This window comes from Doryrhamphus excisus, linkage group LG1, assembly GCF_037039965.1.
Source record: "Doryrhamphus excisus strain RoL-2023G ecotype Guam linkage group LG1, RoL_Dexc_Guam_v1.1, whole genome shotgun sequence".
NCBI classification, from domain to species: Eukaryota; Metazoa; Chordata; class Actinopteri; order Syngnathiformes; family Syngnathidae; genus Doryrhamphus; species Doryrhamphus excisus.
The window spans coordinates 29,107,730-29,124,894 of record NC_136357.1 but is presented as its reverse complement, the minus strand read 5'-3'; the positions used below and the strand labels follow the sequence as shown (position 1 = coordinate 29,124,894).

The following is a 17,165-nucleotide window of genomic DNA, read 5'->3' as shown; positions in this document are numbered from 1 at the left end:
TCTCGAGTCACCAGAGTACATCAATTTGCACATGCGCAGAAATGTCCCTCCTGACGGGTACCCGTGAGTCCCAGTTCGGTATTTTGAAAAAAGGCAAGTTTTGAACGGCTCGTTCAACACTCGCACAACGCACATATTTCATCGTTCTGATATAGTCATGAAACAATTCATGTAAAGTTGCTAAATAATTTGACGATCTTTAAATGTTTCAAATAAAAAGCCCACCACAATTTTTTTTATTGCGACCATCAAAATTGAAATATGAACGCTTGGTTATTTGCGTTAAGTGTTTACACGTTTGTCATATGAGTACCTTTCACTTCCGGCTTTTAACCAATCAGAAGTGGCCTATTGGATCATTGTCCAATCACATTTGACTCCGTTGTATTTGAATGCTGCTCATGCGCCTTGGGAGTTACACTTGTGGCTCTCAGTGGTCATCTTTCGTTTGTGTTTGCGGCTGCAACTGCTGGAGATTCTCCCAATTTGAGCCCTTTGCTGCTTTTAAATCGAATCATGTCGTCTGTGTATGCTCCTGCTGCGGTGAGTATCTTTTACGTGGTTCACTTTCTGACCTAGCTAGCTTATATCGAACCGTGAAAAGTTTGCTTGAAAATGTTTGTTTGTCAGATGATTCCCGCCGCTGAGAATCTAATCAAAGGTAAAAGCACCGTCGGGTCCCGGAGGGCTGCCCTAGGAGAGATTACAAACTGTCCTGGGGCAGCAGCAGCAGCAGTCGTCACGAAGGTAAGTCATGTTTCTTGACCTCCATAGTACGACGGTGTGTGTTTTAATCTTTAACTTGGACCCACGTGACTGGCCATTGTAGGTTGAGTGCGCGCCCTGAAAGTCTCAGTCAAAACGCTAGGGGCGCTGTTTTGCATGATTTTGGTAATGGTAATGGTTTTATTTCATTTGAACATGCATTAGATTACCATTGAATGCATCCCATAATCAGTTCCCAGTTCCACATGTCCAAAAGGAGTAGGAAGAAGCAAAGCTTATTAAATCTTACCCCTCCATCTGGTACTTTTACAATCACTGTTACATTTGTTCACTTCCTGCTTTCCTAATATAGTTTTTTATTTTTTAATTGTATTTTTGTCACATACGGAAGTACTTGGTGATATGAGCATCCAATGCCATAATGGGTACCATAGTGCGTGTCAATATAGTGATATATATATAGCACATCATGACTGGTTCAAGACTCTTCATCCTTGTATTTAGCAAACATCAACTGCTTGTATTGTTTCTTGAATTGGCTCATCGTTGTGCATTGTTTGATTTCCTTACTCAATCCATTCCACATACTGAAATGCTATGCTAACGTAGTCCTAGCATAGAAGTGTTTCAAATGTACTTCTTCCCTGAGATCATAGTACTCCTCTCTTGTAGAGAAGTATTGGATGACATTTTTAGCTAATTGCTTATTTTTAGCCTTATGCATTATTTTAGCTGTTTGAAGATGAACTATATCAGCAAGTTGAATATTTGTGTTCTTTAGAAATAAGGAGTTAGTATGTTCTCTGTAGGCGGCATTATGAATTATCCTTACTGGCCTTTTTTGCAGTACATTTAGCCAGTGAAGATAGCTTTTATAGTTATTAGCCCATATTTCCACACAATAAGTAAGATATGGTAGAACCAGAGACTCTCGTATTCAGCTTGATTAATTGCCTGAAACCACAATCTAACAGATTTTGTCTCTGCCAGAAGGTGCAGACCAGAGCCGGTAGAGCCCAGAAAGCTAAAGTTCAGCCAATCCAGGTCCAGGCTCCAGCAGAGCCACTTCCTCCAGTTCCAGAAGCGGTAGCCGACGTGTCCATGAAGGAGGAAGAGGAGCAGGACCTGTGCCGAGCTTTCTCGGACGCACTGCTCCCCGTGGATGATGTTGACAAGGATGATGGTGACATGCCACAGCTCTGCGCCGAATATGTGAAGGACATCTACAGATATCTCCACCAGCTGGAGGTCGTGACCCCGCCCACTCCTGTTTGACTTTACTAAATGGAGGAATGATCCTGAGGTTGGCTTTGCTGCTCTTCACCAGGTGCAGCAGCCCATACACGCAAACTACATGGAGGGTTACGAAATCACGGATCGCATGCGAGCGCTTCTCGTCGACTGGATGGTCCAAGTTCATTCCAGTTTCCAGCTGCTGCAGGAGACCTTGTACCTCTCAGTCGCCGTCCTCGATCGCTTCCTCCAGGTAGGAGGGTGGCGATACTGAGGGTGGCGATACGAAATGAACCTTTGCCGTGTCTGCACTTGAATAAATAGCATATACAGTCTATGACAAATTCCTAGAAATATCCATATCATACTTTACAATATCGTGGAATGAAGTATCAATATTTTTGTGAACCCAATATCGTAAACCCCCCCTCCGCAGGTACAGCCAGTTTCTCGCCGAAAGCTGCAGCTGGTCGGCGTGACGGCGATGCTGGTGGCCTGCAAATACGAGGAGATGTACGCCCCGGAGGTGGGAGACTTCGCCTACATCACTGACAACACCTTCAGCAAGGCCCAGATTTTGGAGATGGAGCGGCTGGTTCTGAAGACCCTCAGCTTTCAGCTGGGGCGTCCTCTGCCCCTGCACTTCCTCAGGAGAGCTTCAAAGGTGTCCAATGTGAGTGTGACAAAGCGTATCGGTATTGACGTTTAAAAAAAAAAATAATGCAGATGTACTTTAAACATGCACTTTAACCCGCAGTCGGACACAGCGAGACACATGCTGGCCAAGTATCTGATGGAGCTGACTCTGATCGACTACAACATGGTGCACTATCGCCCCTCTGAGGTTGCCGCTGCGGCTCTGTGCCTTGCTCAGCTGCTGCTAAACGGACTGCCTTGGGTGAGTGGTCATAGTCTATCTGCTGGTTTTCGCAAATGAACGTTTGGGTTTCAATCGGACTAACCCAGGGCAGCTGTGACTACAGATGTAACTTACCACAAGTGTGGGATTGGGTGAATGGGGAAAAATACAACGCAACTGTTAAGCTAACTTGGTGCTTTTTTTAGAATTTTGCAGCTAGTTGACCACAGCCTGAGTCAAATCACACGTAAGCTAATTGTACGCATTTTTAAGCATAAACTTGGCCAAATGCCCACTAGGTGGCAGTATTGTAGCGACAATGGCCGCTGTCCACAAACTAAAACGGAACAAACTTTCAGTGGTAACTTGTGCATGTCTAGTCTTCTATAATTGGGTAATGGAATCCTATAGGGGTGTTATTTCATGTCTAGAGGGCTCTAATGTAAATCTTTAGGTCGGAAATGGGGTTTTATATGCTATTAAATATTCCATTTAGAAATTAAAATCCTAGTTTGATAATGCTGTGTTCAGTGTTTACATTTAAATATATTTAAACTTGAGACCTGGAATATTTCAGTCATTTTTTTCCCATGTAAATTGAGGGAGCAAAAGCAGTATTGGCAATTGGCTAAGGGTGATGGGGAAAAAAAAAAATCTGTCGATCCCTAGTATTTAATGACGTTTGTTTTTGTAGTTGACCAGTTTGACCAATTTGTAGTCAAATTACGCATAAGCTAATTGTACGCATTTTTTTAAAGCATAAACTTAGCCAAATGACCACTAGGTGGCAGTATTGTAGAGACAATGGCCACTGTCCAGAAAGTAAAATGCTAATGTGTGCATGTCTAGGCTACTATAGGAAGCCTATAGGAGTGTTATTTCATGTCTAGAGGGCTCTAATGTAAATTTCAATTTGGGGTTTTATACTCTATTAAATAGTTAAAGTAAATTTTATATTGTTTTCTCTCCCTTGTCAGTCGAGCACACAGCAGCACTACTCCACATATGACGAGGCCCACTTGAAACCCATCATGCAGCACATGGCCAAGAATGTAGTGATGGTGAACGAGGGGAAAACAAAGTTCCAGGTGAGGAACTAAACGTTGAGGTGAAGCACAGTGTAAAAGTTTTTTTTAAACTTTTTTTTTTTTTTAGGCCGTCAGGAACAAGTACTCCAGCAGTAAGCTGCTGAAGATCAGTCTGATCCCTCAGCTCAAGTCCAAGCTAGTCTGCGACATGGCGGCTGCGCTCTGATTCTTGAATCCTTGGCAAGAATGTGTTCCACTTGCACTTTATTTTAATGTTATTCTTTTTAATATTTTACGACTTTTTTATTCCAAAGATTGCAGCTTTGTTCACATTTGTCTGCAAGTTCTATGCCACAAAGTTTGGTTTATTAAACATCTTTGTACAGGAGACCACTGAAACCTTTTGTACTTCTTGAATAAGTCATTTTGGCAAAAAAAGGAGGAAATGTTTTATGAAAGTGTTTTTTTAAGGTAGACGCTTTTGTAAAAATACAGTATGTACAGTTAATTGAAGCGGACTCTTCTCATGGAGCCCACGGTGTTGTTCTGGCTGCCCCAGTCTGAGAAGTTGTTGTAGTCTCGTTTCTCCAGGACGTAATGAGGTCCTCTGTAGTTGGGCTCCTGATACACGACCCACCTGTGGATACATTGCAAACGTTAGACATGCTAACCTGCTAAAAAGACCAGCCTACGCTGCTTTCATGGTCCTTCATACAGAATGAAAACACAATATATGCGGGTTCTTTCTAACGTCCTTTTTTTTTTTTTTTTTTTTTTTATGTCCTTTCGTTTTAATAGTTCCTAGTATTTTAAACCGAGCGCCACACTTTCGGGTCCGCTCGGCAACAGTCGGGCAACATCGGCTCAATACCCCCTGTAGTATCCTGTAAAGTCCCATCTTCAAAATAAAACTTATAATTTAAATACCGCTATTGTACAAAAGCATCAGATTTTTACCAACTTATTTTTTTATATATATTTATGCGTGGAGCGTGGCGGGAGACACTTTAATTTCCCATATTTTCCGGATGGTTTCTCTTGTTTTGAAATGCGGGTGCCGAGGATATGACTTCCGCCAAAATGGCAGCCTGTAAGGTAAGCTAGCTCATTTGCTCGATTAGCATTCGTTTTTAAATGGGTTAAAACAAAAATAATTTTAAATTGAATTTGATGTAAAATATGGCAATGTAACCGTACAATATTTTTTGACTGAATTACTAAAAAAAAACATTGCTTTGGCGTAAAATACTAATAAGCCACCCTTACAATGAGGAATGTACCTTATCCATTTGATGGGAAGTACCATACATTTGTGTTTTTAAGCACAAAAAACGGTCAAGGTGACTTCTCAAATAGTGAATACATTTACTACAAACAATGTAACAATTTTGATATTAATTTGAAGTATTTGGGGAGGGGTGAGAAACCATCAGAAATGTTTGTGTTCCAAGTGGTCTGTGGTATATCCCTAAGCATTTCACTTTAAGTAGAAGTAGCTTATGAATTAAGTCTTAAATCTTAAAGAATAAATGCTTGTTTTTGTCAATAACATGGATGAAATATGCTTACGCTCCCCCCAGCACACGGATGGAAGCTAATCTGTTGAGGCTGTAGCGGCTCATCAGGTTGGGAATGTCATCCTGGATCTCCATCTTCTTACCGGAGAAGCCGGCTCGCTCAAACAGCTGAGCTCTAGCGGGGTTGTTGTCCTGAGAAACACACAAAACGTTTCCGTTGAAGGCCAGGTATAGAAGAATTGACGCATACATTTGAATTCTTTGAATATACTAATGTTAATCCAGTGTGACTAAAGTGAACTAATTTCCAGTTTTTCTTTGTGTCCTGTCCATTGTTTTGATGCCCCGCACTTATGGTGATCATGTGATCTTTTCTGTTTGCTCTCTCACCTGTTTGACAGCTCGCACGGAGGAGATGTGGTCCACTTGTGCACACCACTTGTCATAGCAGTTGTACTCTCCACGGTCAGACATGTCCCACAGGTACTGGCGACCTCGAAAGTTGTCGTGCTCGTAACCGATCCATCTAAATGGGACAGCGAGGTGAGTCAATTTGAGTCAGGGGTGTTCAAACTTTTTCCACCAAGGGGCTGCGTACTGAAAAATCAAAGTATGCGGGAGGGGGCACTTTTACATTTTCTAATGCTGGGAGTCCACTGGGCTGGTGCCAGTTGGTGCCAGTTGGTGCCAATGTGTGGACAGTAACTCCTGTGATAATGGACTACTGTACATGATATTAGCATGTTCCAGTGACCTTTTGTTATCTCTAGATGGCACTGCGCACTTACGCTCCGCTCTCCACCTGGACAGAATTGCATCTCTCGGGAAAGTTCTTGTCACTGAGCCTGGCACAGTCAGAGCTTAGGTCCAGACGCCTGCCCGCAAAGTTCCGCTGCTCATAAAGGGTCACCTAAAACAAAAATACTTTTTGAAATGACATTTATGCGACTCTTGACTCATGTTGCGGCTTTTCTTTAGCTTTTGGAGAAAAGCAACAAGAAACTTATAGTATTTTGCAATACAGTAATCCCTCGTTTTTCGCTGTTAATTAGTTCAAGACCAGAATGTGGTATTCATTTATCTTCTTTGCGGGGGGTGCTGGAGCCTATCCCAGCTGTCTTCGGGCGAGAGGCGGGGTACACCCTGGACTGGGCACATATAGACAAACAACCATTCACACTCACATACATACCAATTTGGAGTGGCTAATTAACCTAGCATGTTTTTGGAATGTGGGAGGAAACCGGAGTAAACCCTCGCATGCACGGGGAGAACATGCAAACTCCACACAGAGATGGCCGATAGTGGAATTGAACGCAGCTGTGAGGTCTGCGTCATAACCACTCGACCGCTGTGCAGCCCCAAAGTGGTATTTATTTATAAATTGTGTATTTTCATAGTCAAAGCATACATAGAAAAGCGGTTTACAATCTTCTAAATATGGGTTTTAACAATATTAGAGCCCTCTCGACATGACGTAACACCCCTATAGTCATCTTCACGCTCGTATTACCCAATTTGTACACATAATAACATAGAATAAACCATTTGGGACTTAAATAAGCGTCATGCTAGTGTGTGTTGAGTTCCAGTGCTAGGTGACCTTTGTGGGGGGTGGACAGGAAGTGATGTTTATACAGAGTTTATACATGTTTATACAGAGATCATACAGAGCTGAAGTTAAAGCCTGCGTTTCACCAAAAATGACAGTAACATTACTGACACCTAGTGACCAGTGTAGAATACTACATATCACAACATCTTTGAATGCATCTTGATATGCCTTAAGTTTATATTTGAAGTAATTTGGTCATTTATATGCTTGAAAATTCATTCATTCATTTAGGCATGATTTATTCATATATTTTTGAAAAAAAAAACGTGCTGGAGTTAAGCTGTAAAATTGTGAACACAAAGTGGCGATATAGTTTTTTTTTGGGGGGGGCAGTACTACAGATACCAGCAGTTTGACTCACCCTCCCGCTGGACCCGTAGAAGGCACGTTGGAGCACAGACCCCAGCTTGCTGTGGATATAGACATATTTTAATCACATATTGCAACCACTATTTATACAACTGCAAGATTATTTCCAAAATGAATCCCCTCCCAATTCCAAATAATCACATAGCTCCATTTTTCTCCTCAGCTATCTTGAGATGATTCGGGACGGCCCATGTTGCAGTGCACGGGTGCCACCACTCGCAGCCGCCAACGTACCTGGTTGGTTGGACTAATCCTGGGACCTTAGTGAAGATGTTCATGTCAGCTCGGCGAGGCCACACCAAAGCTCCTTAAATACAGACCGCCGGGTCAAGCTGACAGCGTCCAGAAAGCTCACAGCGGTTCTCCATTGGTTTCTCCCGCTATTCATATGCTAAACACGCGACTCCGCTTCACGTTGTCTCCCGTGCGGACACACAAACAAGCCAGGTAATACAATTGGCCGTGTGCTTGAAAATACACAAACGCAACAAGGTGACAGAAACATCTCACATTCCGACATGTTCATGTGTGCGCAGGAAAGTGCAGCGTCGGCTCTTTTAGCATGGAACAATTCAGCATTTTGCGCGACAATACACGTCGTAATAATGACTGTACTGTATTCACGCTTTGTGCGGCCTGAGCTCCAACACAATGTGTTCCCTGAACAGGTCACGACCCTCAGAGGGGCTTCACGCTCCGTACAGGCGCCCAGTGGGAACACCAGTACTTTTGTTACTATTCCACACCACATTGATTCAACTTGCTGTGCTTGGGGAGGAGAATAGTGAATGCTACTGGTGGCCAATACTGACAGTTTTGGTATTGATCCCATTGCAGGTAAATACTGGGCCAGTATTGAGCGACAGCAGTACAGTTCCAACACCATATACTTATGTATATGTCGTCTAGTACCTTCATCCTGGTATAGTGTATAGTGAGCAGGATTACCATTATCATCCGTTGGGTAAAACTAACCCTAATCCCAGTTCAAGTTCCCTGTTAGTGGGTGAACAATCAGACACTTGGACGACACTTCCTCATTCTCATTGCAAGAACTCGAGATGCATTCAGGGACACTCAGAACGTAATTTTCATGACTAAGTCATTAAAAAAACATTTACATTTAACAGCCTATCCCAGCTGTCTTGGGGCGAGAGGCGGGGTACACCCTGGACTGGTGGCCAGCCAATCACAGGGCACATATAGACAAACAACCATTCACACTCACATTCATACCTATGGACAATTTGGAGTGGCTAATTAACCTAGCATGTTTTTGGAATGTGGGAGGAAACCGGAGTACGAGGAGAACATGCAAACTCCACATAGAGATGGCCGAGGGTGGAATTGAACTGGGGTCTCTTAGCTGCGAGGCCTGTGCGCTAACCATATATATATATATATATATATATACTGCCGTGTGTGGGACTTCCTTACGATTCTGTGCTCCTGTCTACTCTCTTCAGTGCTCTCCATGTCCCACTTCTTCTTAGCTAACCTTTTTTACTACAAGTGACATGAGCAATAACAATAAAGTTGAATCTAATCTAATAAGCGGCTTAGAAAATAGGATGGGATGTTTGTCCATGTTGACTATCCTTACATTGTGCTATCATTCCGGATCTGTTTACCATGATGTCATCAATGAAAATATATCACATGACTAATGGAGACCGTACAGTCCATCAACTGTGCTTACAGCGCCAAAATCTCAACGTGTTCCAAAAGATCTGTTAGCCACAGCAGATTTTTACACTTCACTGATTTCAAAAGGAGTGGGATTTATTGTGTGTGTGTGTGTGTGTGTGTGTGTGTGTGTGTGTGTGTGTGTGTGTGTGTGTGTGAGGGAGAGAGAGAGAGCGATGGGACCTGTTGTGTGTGTGTGAGCTGATGAAAGCAGGAAATCCTCTGGATGCTTCAGTGTGTTTTGTCACCGCTGACAGTGGTGCACATCCAACCTGTCCAGAAGATTGTGGACCTTTCTTGTGTTTTGGAGCATTCTCCAGCAGAGCCCAATGAAGGACAAACAGCAGGTCAGACATGTATATGGATGCAAATGCATATATATATGCAAATGTATATGAATGCCCATGTGTATGTCTGCACACGCACCGACTTGGGACCCTCGTCGAGCAAAGAGTCGGGTTTAGTGAGAGTAGAGAGGCGGCAAAGTTGAATGTACAGCTTGACCTACTTTCTAAATATCGTTTGGCGTTTTTTTCAAGAGCCTTCAAACCAAACATGTCTCTTATCCTGACAGTGCTGGACAAGCTGTCATACTTTCTATCTCTCATCGGGTTTTGTGTGAGCGTGTCTTACAGCTGGCGAAAATGAATGGAGACTCAAGACAGGAGTAGTCTTTGCAGTGGATATTAAACGCCGTTTCGCCGAGTTCAGGGTTCCAGTTAGGATGCTGTGATTCACCACCCGTGGACGTCTGACTCAGGTGAGTTGAACTAATGCACTCGTCAAAGAAAAGTGTTAATTTTGCACCAAAATTAGTATTTGAATGCGCTTGTGGTCTAGGCTCCTGGCCAAACATGATGAAGGTGGGGTGTTTGCAAGTGTTAGCACTCGTGCTGAGTGTGTCAGCCATCGAGGACTTTGACTGGACCAAGAATGACAAAACGCCTTTCTACTATGGCACCTTCCCAACAGGTACGATTGCAACGAGTATCTGAGGGCCAGTCCAGACTAAACTCCACAAAGGGTTTTGTGTGCTTGATTTATTGCTAAGACCAGGATGGGAAAATCTAGTCATGGAAAAAAGTATTAGACCATCCTTGTTTCTTCACTTTATTGATCTGTTTTAACAACTATAGGTACATTTGTTTGGATGGAGATAATGATGATAACAAAAATAGCTCATAAGAGTTTAATTTAAAGGGGAACTGCGCTCATTTTGAATTTCATTCACAATCCTTATGTGAAACATGGATACATATTTATTTCCCTTTTCTGTACATTCTAGTACGAGAAAACAAGTTAATATGAACTAGCTAACAATGGCCCTCACAAAAAAACCCTCAAAAACGCCAACAATGTTCTATTTACATAACAGACTTCTACAGCGATATTGTGGCAGCTAACACGAAAAACTATATTTATTCGGCGGACTAACACGACTCCTCGCTACTGTTTCGTGTCAAGTGTGGATACCTAGCTCTCCATTTCGCTACAAAGACTCGACAAGATGCTCATTTGCTGTCAGTGGTTTTTAACCTAAGGACTGCAGCACACAGCCATCCCAAGGAGAGCGGACATGGTAAGTGTTGCCGCTGTATCCATGCTGCTGTTATTGACGGAAGTAGCGTAAGCTAAATGCTCAATGTAAAATCGATACTGTAAGTATTACATAATCAATGTACTTGCTCTTGCATGATCACTGCAATATCAAATGGTAAAACATGGTTAAATGGAGGGTTTTGGAGCGGAACTAGGTGTATCCCAATGAAGTGTATTGTTAGCTAGCTCATATTAACTCGTTTTCTGGTGTTATAATGCACAAAAAGGGAAGGAAATATGTGTTCATGTTTCACATAAAGATTGTGAATGATGTCTGAAATTCCCCCAAAAGTGCAGTTCCCGTTTAAGAGCATATATATTGTAACTTATATGTTTTTTTGATAAAAAAAAATCACTTAAATTCTTACAGCTGACAAAATCTATAACAAATAAAAACAAAAAAACAATTTAGTACACTATAATTGAAATGTAAGCGACATGAAAAGCTCTCCCAAAAAAACCCCCTCAAAAACGACAAAAATATTTATGATTTTAGTAGCCTACAAAGTATAGAAACTTACCGAATGTGGCTATCAAAGACAAATAGGTTGTTGAGCAAAAATAAGTATTTTTTTAGGAATTTAGATTAGAGTTTAGAATTTGGTCACAATAATTGAGCATTTTTGTTTGGGCTTTTCGATCGCGTTAGAGGTGTTTTTCCAATATTTGATCCAGTAAATATAGCCAGTAAGTATAAGTAACCTCTTTGTCTGCAGGTTTTTCCTGGGGGGCTGGCAGTTCTGCTTATCAGACCGAAGGAGCGTGGAATGTGGACGGTAAAGGCATGAGCATTTGGGACGCATTTACCCATAAAAAGGGGAATATATTCCAAAATGAAACCGGCGACTCCTCTTGTGATGGCTTCTACAAATTCAAGGTGAGAGAGACCAAATGGGGGTCTTGTATTAACGCTACAAACTGTCACTGTCACCTATGTTTAATTGATTATATACGTAGAATTATGACTTTCAACATTTGGCACTGTGGGCCAAAATTAGCTCATTGTTACTTGGTTGGTCTACAGTAGATCTTTGCTCTTCATGGGGGTTACATTCCAGGGCCACACATAATACGGCTTGCACCTCCCTCTTCTAAACCTCCTGCTCGCTTAACCGTTATTTTCTCTGACAATCGACATTAGGTATAATAGTGACACAACATTTCGGTACTCACCAGTAATGAATGACAATGTACTTGAATCGATGAACCTGTAGACCAGTGTAAAAGTTCTATGTAAGTTTCAGTTTTGTGTCTCGCTACAACTATGGTGCATTCAAGGACCAAATGAACAAAGTGCGAAATCTCAGTTCAGCATGATGAAAAACCATTATCATGAAGCATAAAGAATGTAAGAATGTAAAATTGTGGACTTTTTTGTAACAGCGGTTTCATGTATGCTGTATATTTTAGCAGTATTATCACATATTTAGCAATTATTACAGACAGTGTGAATGAGACGTGATGACGTTGTGCCTACCTGCTGTTGTACAATAATCTGACAATAACATTGTATTTTTTTCAGGATGATATTAACTTGATGAAGGAGATGAAGTTGAATCATTATCGTTTCTCTCTATCCTGGCCACGAATTTTGCCAAGTGGACTGAAAGGTAAAATTCAGGATCATTTTGCTCCTTGGAGATGTCTCTGCTTTGTGGTTCATAACTCCTGATCCAAATTTTAAGACCAATTGAAAAATTGCAGGAAATTACATTTAAGCTGTCATTTCAACATTAAACGTTCCTCTTTTAGGTGAATACATCAATGAAAAAGGAATAAAATATTACAGTGATCTTATCAACATGCTGCTGGACAAGAAGATCACCCCCGTTGTTACTTTGTATCACTGGGATTTACCACAGGTGAAAGTCACATTCATTTACACATACACATTTATGTTAGAATGTCTACCTATTGGTTAGAAATCAAACTAATATTGATTCATTCTCTCATGGAACTTGCAGGTCTTACAGGAGAAATATGGCGGCTGGCAGAATGTCAGCATGGTCAACCACTTCAATGACTTTGCCAACTTGTGCTTTGAAAGGTTTGGGAACCGAGTGAAGTATTGGATAACTTTCAGCAATCCCTGGGTGGGTAAAGTTGAAGATGAGGCACTGAGGAGAATCATGTGACGAGGCGTTCTAATTGTGTTCTGCTCTGTTCTTTTTGTCTTTTCAGTCCATTGCTGTGGAGGGATATGAAACTGGTAAACACGCACCGGGTTTGAGGCTGAAAGGAACCGGAGCTTATATGGCTGCGCATAACATCATAAAGGTAGCTATCGGGAAAAGAGTAGTCTGGTTGTGTGTCTGCGGTGGGCCTTCAGAGACCACAATAATCCATTCATTCATTTTCTACTGATTATCTTCGGGCGAAGACCCTGGACTCGAGAACATGCAAACTCCACACAGAGGTGGCCGAGGGTGGAATTGAACCCCGGTCTCCTCACTGTGAGGTCTGCACGCTAACCACTAACCACTGTGCAGCCCCAAATAATCCAGTAAATAATCATAATCGTCCGATTTTGGATCAACATTTGCAATAAAAGCTGTAATTTTTAAATTAGATTCAGCTCCAGAAGCATGCCCTTCTCTCTTCAAGAGATGCAAGGCATCAGGAAATCCGTACGCCTGTACTAAAAATAATACATACACCATTATACCCCTAATATTTATTGTTCCATACTGAGGTGGTGTCATTCATTCATTGTCTTTGTTTTGTCACAGGCTCATGCCAAGGTTTGGCACACATACGACATACAATGGAGGAAGAAGCAGAACGGTATTCTCACATGTGATATACTTAATACATACTCCGTATTTGTCATGTTTTACGATGAGACAAAAAGTACTTTGTGTCCAGGTCTGGTTGGGATCTCCCTGACGGCTGACTGGGGTGAACCAGTGGACATCAGCAACCAGAGAGACATTGAAGCAGCCGATCGATACATCCAGTTTTATTTGGGATGGTTTGCCACACCCATCTTCAATGGAGACTACCCTCAGGTTATGAAGGATTACATTGGTACGTTCTTGGTCACTTTTTCCTTTCCATTTGCAATAAAAGTGAAAACAAAACAAAGTATTTAGAATTTATATATAAAGGCACAACTCATCTAATAATGATTTCATCCCCTGTTGTTTTTGTACGTTATAAAGACATGAAAGGTCCATCATTTTACACTAGTTACTGTCAAATCCATGAGAACCCTCTTGGCTTCTAACATGACAATACTAGCCCAAAACATACCTTTTTCAGGGGGTAGACAGGGGATCAACAGGGATCAAATATTTAACCCCGTACCCACTGTGCAACAGCTGACTGGTTCGTATACCGATGTGTCCTTTCACTCCCATTAGGCAAGAAGAGTGGCCAGCAGGGCCTCGGAGCTTCCCGGCTGCCTGTCTTCTCCGTGCAGGAGAAGACTTACATCAAGGGTACCTGTGACTTCCTCGGCCTCGGACACTTCACGACCCGATATGTCACTCAGAAAAATTACCCGTCCAGCATCGGGGACAGCTACTTTGCAGATCGGGACCTTGCTGAGCTGGTCGACCCACGGTGGCCCGACCCTGGCTCCGAATGGCTTTATTCTGTGCCCTGGGGCTTCAGACGCCTGCTGAACTTTGTCAAGGTACGCAGAATATTCAGATTTATAATAAAGTAGCGAGGCTTTTGTCGTAAGTATTCACCTAACTAACTGTCAACAGCTAGCACCAAAATTCTGCATGCAATCCCTTGATTATCAATTGTACATTTTTTAGTTTGTCCTTCTTATTTGTTTTTCCAGGTTTATTTTATATTTTGTTTTAAGTACATTATTCTACAATGTGCTGTTCACAGGCCCATAAAAAATTCGGGACATATTTTGGACATCCCTGGCTTATCTATTTAACCGGGAGTGGGGAGCGTTAACACATTTTTGTGGCAATATCAGGCAGAGGCTGTGACTGCAGGCTTCCACAGTGGTGCACACACACCAGGTGAGAGCAGGTGCGCTCCAGCCCCAAGCCTGTGATGACCGCTTGTTGATAAGTAACCTTGGGATCACACCAGTGCTGCTAAGTGCTACTACTACTACCACCACCAGACACTCCGGGATATACAGGAAGTTCTTGTAAACAATATTGTAAACAATAGCCGTATTTGCCTGTACAGCCACGGTATCGTATATTTTTGTTTTTTTTTGGTGCCTTTTGACTTCATACAATGAGTAAGTACAAAAACATATATTTATGCTTTATGGTTATTATTTGATGACTTCATATTGTTCTTTGAGTGCATCATGTCTGCTCCAGTGAAGTAGCAGACATGATGCACAGTACAAGGTACTGATACAAAGATCATATATTCACCATGAACGTGTTTGTAAATGTCCACCATAGACTCAGTATGCAAACCCAATGATCTACGTGACGGAAAACGGCGTATCAGAGAAGATACTGTGCACTGACCTCTGTGACGACTGGAGGATGCAGTACTTCAAAGACTACACCAATGAGCTGCTTAAAGGTGAAAGCAATAAATTGTTGCAGTACTCCCAGCTAGTATTTATCTTGATTTTCCCGACTTATTACACCGTATTACAGCTATACAGGATGGTGTCAACGTGAAGGGCTACACCGCCTGGTCTCTCCTGGATAACTTTGAGTGGGATGAAGGCTACTCGGAGAGATTTGGACTCTACTATGTGGACTTCAGGAGCAAAAATAAACCGCGCTACCCAAAGGCGTCGGTTCAGTACTATAAACACATCATAAGCTCCAACGGCTTTCCTAATCAGAGAGAGGTAAAACTTTGCTTGCACTCACCCATAACACCACCAGGAGAAGATGCGCTTTTTATTGTGAAAGGTTCTTACAGGTGGAAAGTTGGACGAGGACAGCCAGAGAGACATGTTCCTCCAGTAACCAGCTCCTAGCAGCAGGTGAGCATGATCATGGGACCGGGTAGATATTCCATTATCTAATGGGGCTTTTCTTTGTTTTGCCCCTCCAGCTAGAAGAAAATCCCAGGGGGGTCAGGAACATTCAGGAATGCAAAAGACTTGGCCAGTTCATGATGAAGTTTAGGTACATAAACCATAAATGCACCCTATTATTAGTCCAAAAATATGCATATTTAAGATTTTTTTTTTATTGGTCAAAGTATTTTCAAGCATAAACATGGCTCAATGAAGTCATACAAAGATGCATTCAAAGACGGTGATATGTAATACTACTATACACTGGTCGTTCGGTGTCAGTAATCTAACTAATGTTCGGTGAGATACACAAGCACCAGAGTTGATGGCCAGAACAAAAGGCTTTTATTGCAGGTTTGAATGATCTCACAACATGCACGATAATCCCTAAGACGGGTGACTGTTCTGGCCGTAACCTACACCAAACTAAAACTCTGCTCTGAATCGCCGACTTCCTGTCAGCACCTGACCACATTTACAGTAACACACACGTGCATGAGTCTGATTTATGTCTTAAATTGTTAATTTTATGTCTATATAAACCTACTATATTGGGTAATAGAAGTGTAAAGGGGTGACTATGGGGGTGTTATTCCGTGACTAGAGGACTCTAATGTTAAAAACTGTATTCTGCGTGGAGAGTAAGAATCCTGAAGGATGACTGATGTTTCAGTGTCTCTCCCGTGTGTTTCAGATCCGCTGATAGGCCACATGGAGATGGTCACAGAGATTGTAGTTCCCACCGTGTGCACCCTGTGCATCCTCCTCGGTGCAGTGTTCCTCATGTTCCTGCTGCGGAGACGCTTCTGAGACTTAGACGCTGAGCTGTTCTCTTTTTTCACTCAACCAATCTCCCCGTAGAAAATAAATCTGACAAGAATCCTGTCAACACAAGGTGTCACCTACCTTGCATGGTACGCAAGAATGGGCTGAAGTCATCACGTGGGTCTTGTGTGATTGTGGAGATGCTAACATTTCAAAGTGTTGACAAGTAAAGAGATACTCCATTGTTGACTATTTGGAAACTATAAAACATTAACACTGTGGAGTGTCGTGTTCTCTGTGTTGTTAAGCCAACCAAACCACTTTAGCTTATTTACTAAAATATCACTGTCAAATTAGGAGAAGTTTAAATACTATATATTGTGCGGTGTACCACTGGGGTCAATACTGGGACCAAAATTGTTCATCAGTTTATCACAAAAGACCTAAAGCTAGTACCATTTGCAGACAATGCTACCACATTTTTTTCTGGAAAAAGCATGCAAGTGGTTAGCGTGCTGGCCACACAGCTAGGAGACCTGGGTTTGATTCCCCCCTATGACATCTCTGTGTGGAGTTTGCATGTTCTCCCCGTGTGTGCGTGGGTTTTCTCCGGGCACTCCGGTTTCCTCCCACGTTCCAAAAACATACAACATAAAGTGGCAATCACTTCATATTTTATTATTTTCAGGTTTTACCATGTCCAATTTATTGTGTGAAGATATGGGTAAATAACTATGAAAGGTTCCCTTTTAAATTTAGCTAGAGGTAGTAGGCGTGATTAAGTGAATGCACTAATGGATAC

The 17,165-nt window shown here is 42.1% G+C and overlaps 3 protein-coding genes across 5 annotated transcripts; 2 read left to right on the top strand and 1 right to left on the bottom strand.

The window, feature by feature from the left end:
* The first annotated feature begins 387 nt into the window (after positions 1-387).
* ccnb2 (cyclin B2) lies at positions 388-4,168 on the top strand. The gene is made up of 8 exons (XM_058078351.2): positions 388-543; positions 631-747; positions 1,717-1,974; positions 2,054-2,212; positions 2,396-2,632; positions 2,717-2,857; positions 3,796-3,906; positions 3,974-4,168. The coding sequence occupies exons 1-8, from the start codon at positions 517-519 to the stop codon at positions 4,070-4,072; spliced, it is 1,149 nt and encodes a 382-aa protein (XP_057934334.2). The 5' UTR covers positions 388-516; the 3' UTR covers positions 4,073-4,168.
* A 110-nt stretch (positions 4,169-4,278) lies between these two features.
* crybgx (crystallin beta gamma X) lies at positions 4,279-7,691 on the bottom strand. Its single transcript, XM_058078352.2, has 6 exons — positions 7,582-7,691; positions 7,340-7,388; positions 6,152-6,273; positions 5,754-5,889; positions 5,416-5,555; positions 4,279-4,483 (listed from the first exon to the last, which is right to left on the bottom strand). The coding sequence occupies exons 1-6, from the start codon at positions 7,623-7,625 to the stop codon at positions 4,351-4,353; spliced, it is 624 nt and encodes a 207-aa protein (XP_057934335.1). The 5' UTR covers positions 7,626-7,691; the 3' UTR covers positions 4,279-4,350.
* A 1,517-nt stretch (positions 7,692-9,208) lies between these two features.
* On the top strand, positions 9,209-16,655 carry LOC131132583 (lactase-like protein). 3 transcript variants are annotated; one of them, XM_058078350.2, is made up of 16 exons: positions 9,209-9,380; positions 9,669-9,793; positions 9,874-10,005; positions 11,349-11,509; positions 12,155-12,242; positions 12,385-12,494; positions 12,597-12,725; positions 12,814-12,909; positions 13,362-13,416; positions 13,498-13,659; positions 13,995-14,269; positions 15,021-15,147; positions 15,225-15,424; positions 15,499-15,562; positions 15,634-15,707; positions 16,293-16,655. In XM_058078350.2, the coding sequence occupies exons 3-15, from the start codon at positions 9,888-9,890 to the stop codon at positions 15,705-15,707; spliced, it is 1,659 nt and encodes a 552-aa protein (XP_057934333.2). In that variant the 5' UTR covers positions 9,209-9,380; positions 9,669-9,793; positions 9,874-9,887; the 3' UTR covers positions 16,293-16,655. The 3 variants fall into 3 exon arrangements, with proteins under 3 accessions (XP_057934333.2, XP_057934330.2, XP_057934332.2); XM_058078347.2 differs by lacking the exon at positions 15,634-15,707 and having other exon boundaries at positions 16,293-16,654; XM_058078349.2 differs by lacking the exons at positions 9,209-9,380; positions 15,634-15,707 and having other exon boundaries at positions 9,438-9,793; positions 16,293-16,654.
* The last annotated feature ends 510 nt before the right edge of the window (positions 16,656-17,165 follow it).

What these genes read in the sequence shown, in the direction of transcription:
- ccnb2 (XM_058078351.2), top strand. Translation starts at nt 517, where the DNA reads ATGTCGTCTGTGTATGCTCCTGCTGCG. An exon ending in CTGTGTATGCTCCTGCTGCG is followed by an intron (nt 544 to 630) that starts GTGAGTATCTTT and finishes TTTGTTTGTCAG; the next exon opens with ATGATTCCCGCCGCTGAGAA. An exon ending in TGCTAAACGGACTGCCTTGG is followed by an intron (nt 2,858 to 3,795) that starts GTGAGTGGTCAT and finishes CTCCCTTGTCAG; the next exon opens with TCGAGCACACAGCAGCACTA.
- crybgx (XM_058078352.2), bottom strand. Translation starts at nt 7,625, where the DNA reads ATGAACATCTTCACTAAGGTCCCAGGATTAGTCCAACCAACCAG. An exon ending in TCTACGGGTCCAGCGGGAGG is followed by an intron (nt 6,274 to 7,339) that starts GTGAGTCAAACT and finishes TTTTTGTTTTAG; the next exon opens with GTGACCCTTTATGAGCAGCG. An exon ending in GTCCAGGTGGAGAGCGGAGC is followed by an intron (nt 5,890 to 6,151) that starts GTAAGTGCGCAG and finishes TGTCCCATTTAG; the next exon opens with ATGGATCGGTTACGAGCACG.
- LOC131132583 (XM_058078347.2), top strand. Translation starts at nt 9,888, where the DNA reads ATGATGAAGGTGGGGTGTTTGCAAGTGTTAGCACTCGTGCTGAGTGTG. An exon ending in CTATGGCACCTTCCCAACAG is followed by an intron (nt 10,006 to 11,348) that starts GTACGATTGCAA and finishes CTTTGTCTGCAG; the next exon opens with GTTTTTCCTGGGGGGCTGGC. An exon ending in GGTTATGAAGGATTACATTG is followed by an intron (nt 13,660 to 13,994) that starts GTACGTTCTTGG and finishes CACTCCCATTAG; the next exon opens with GCAAGAAGAGTGGCCAGCAG.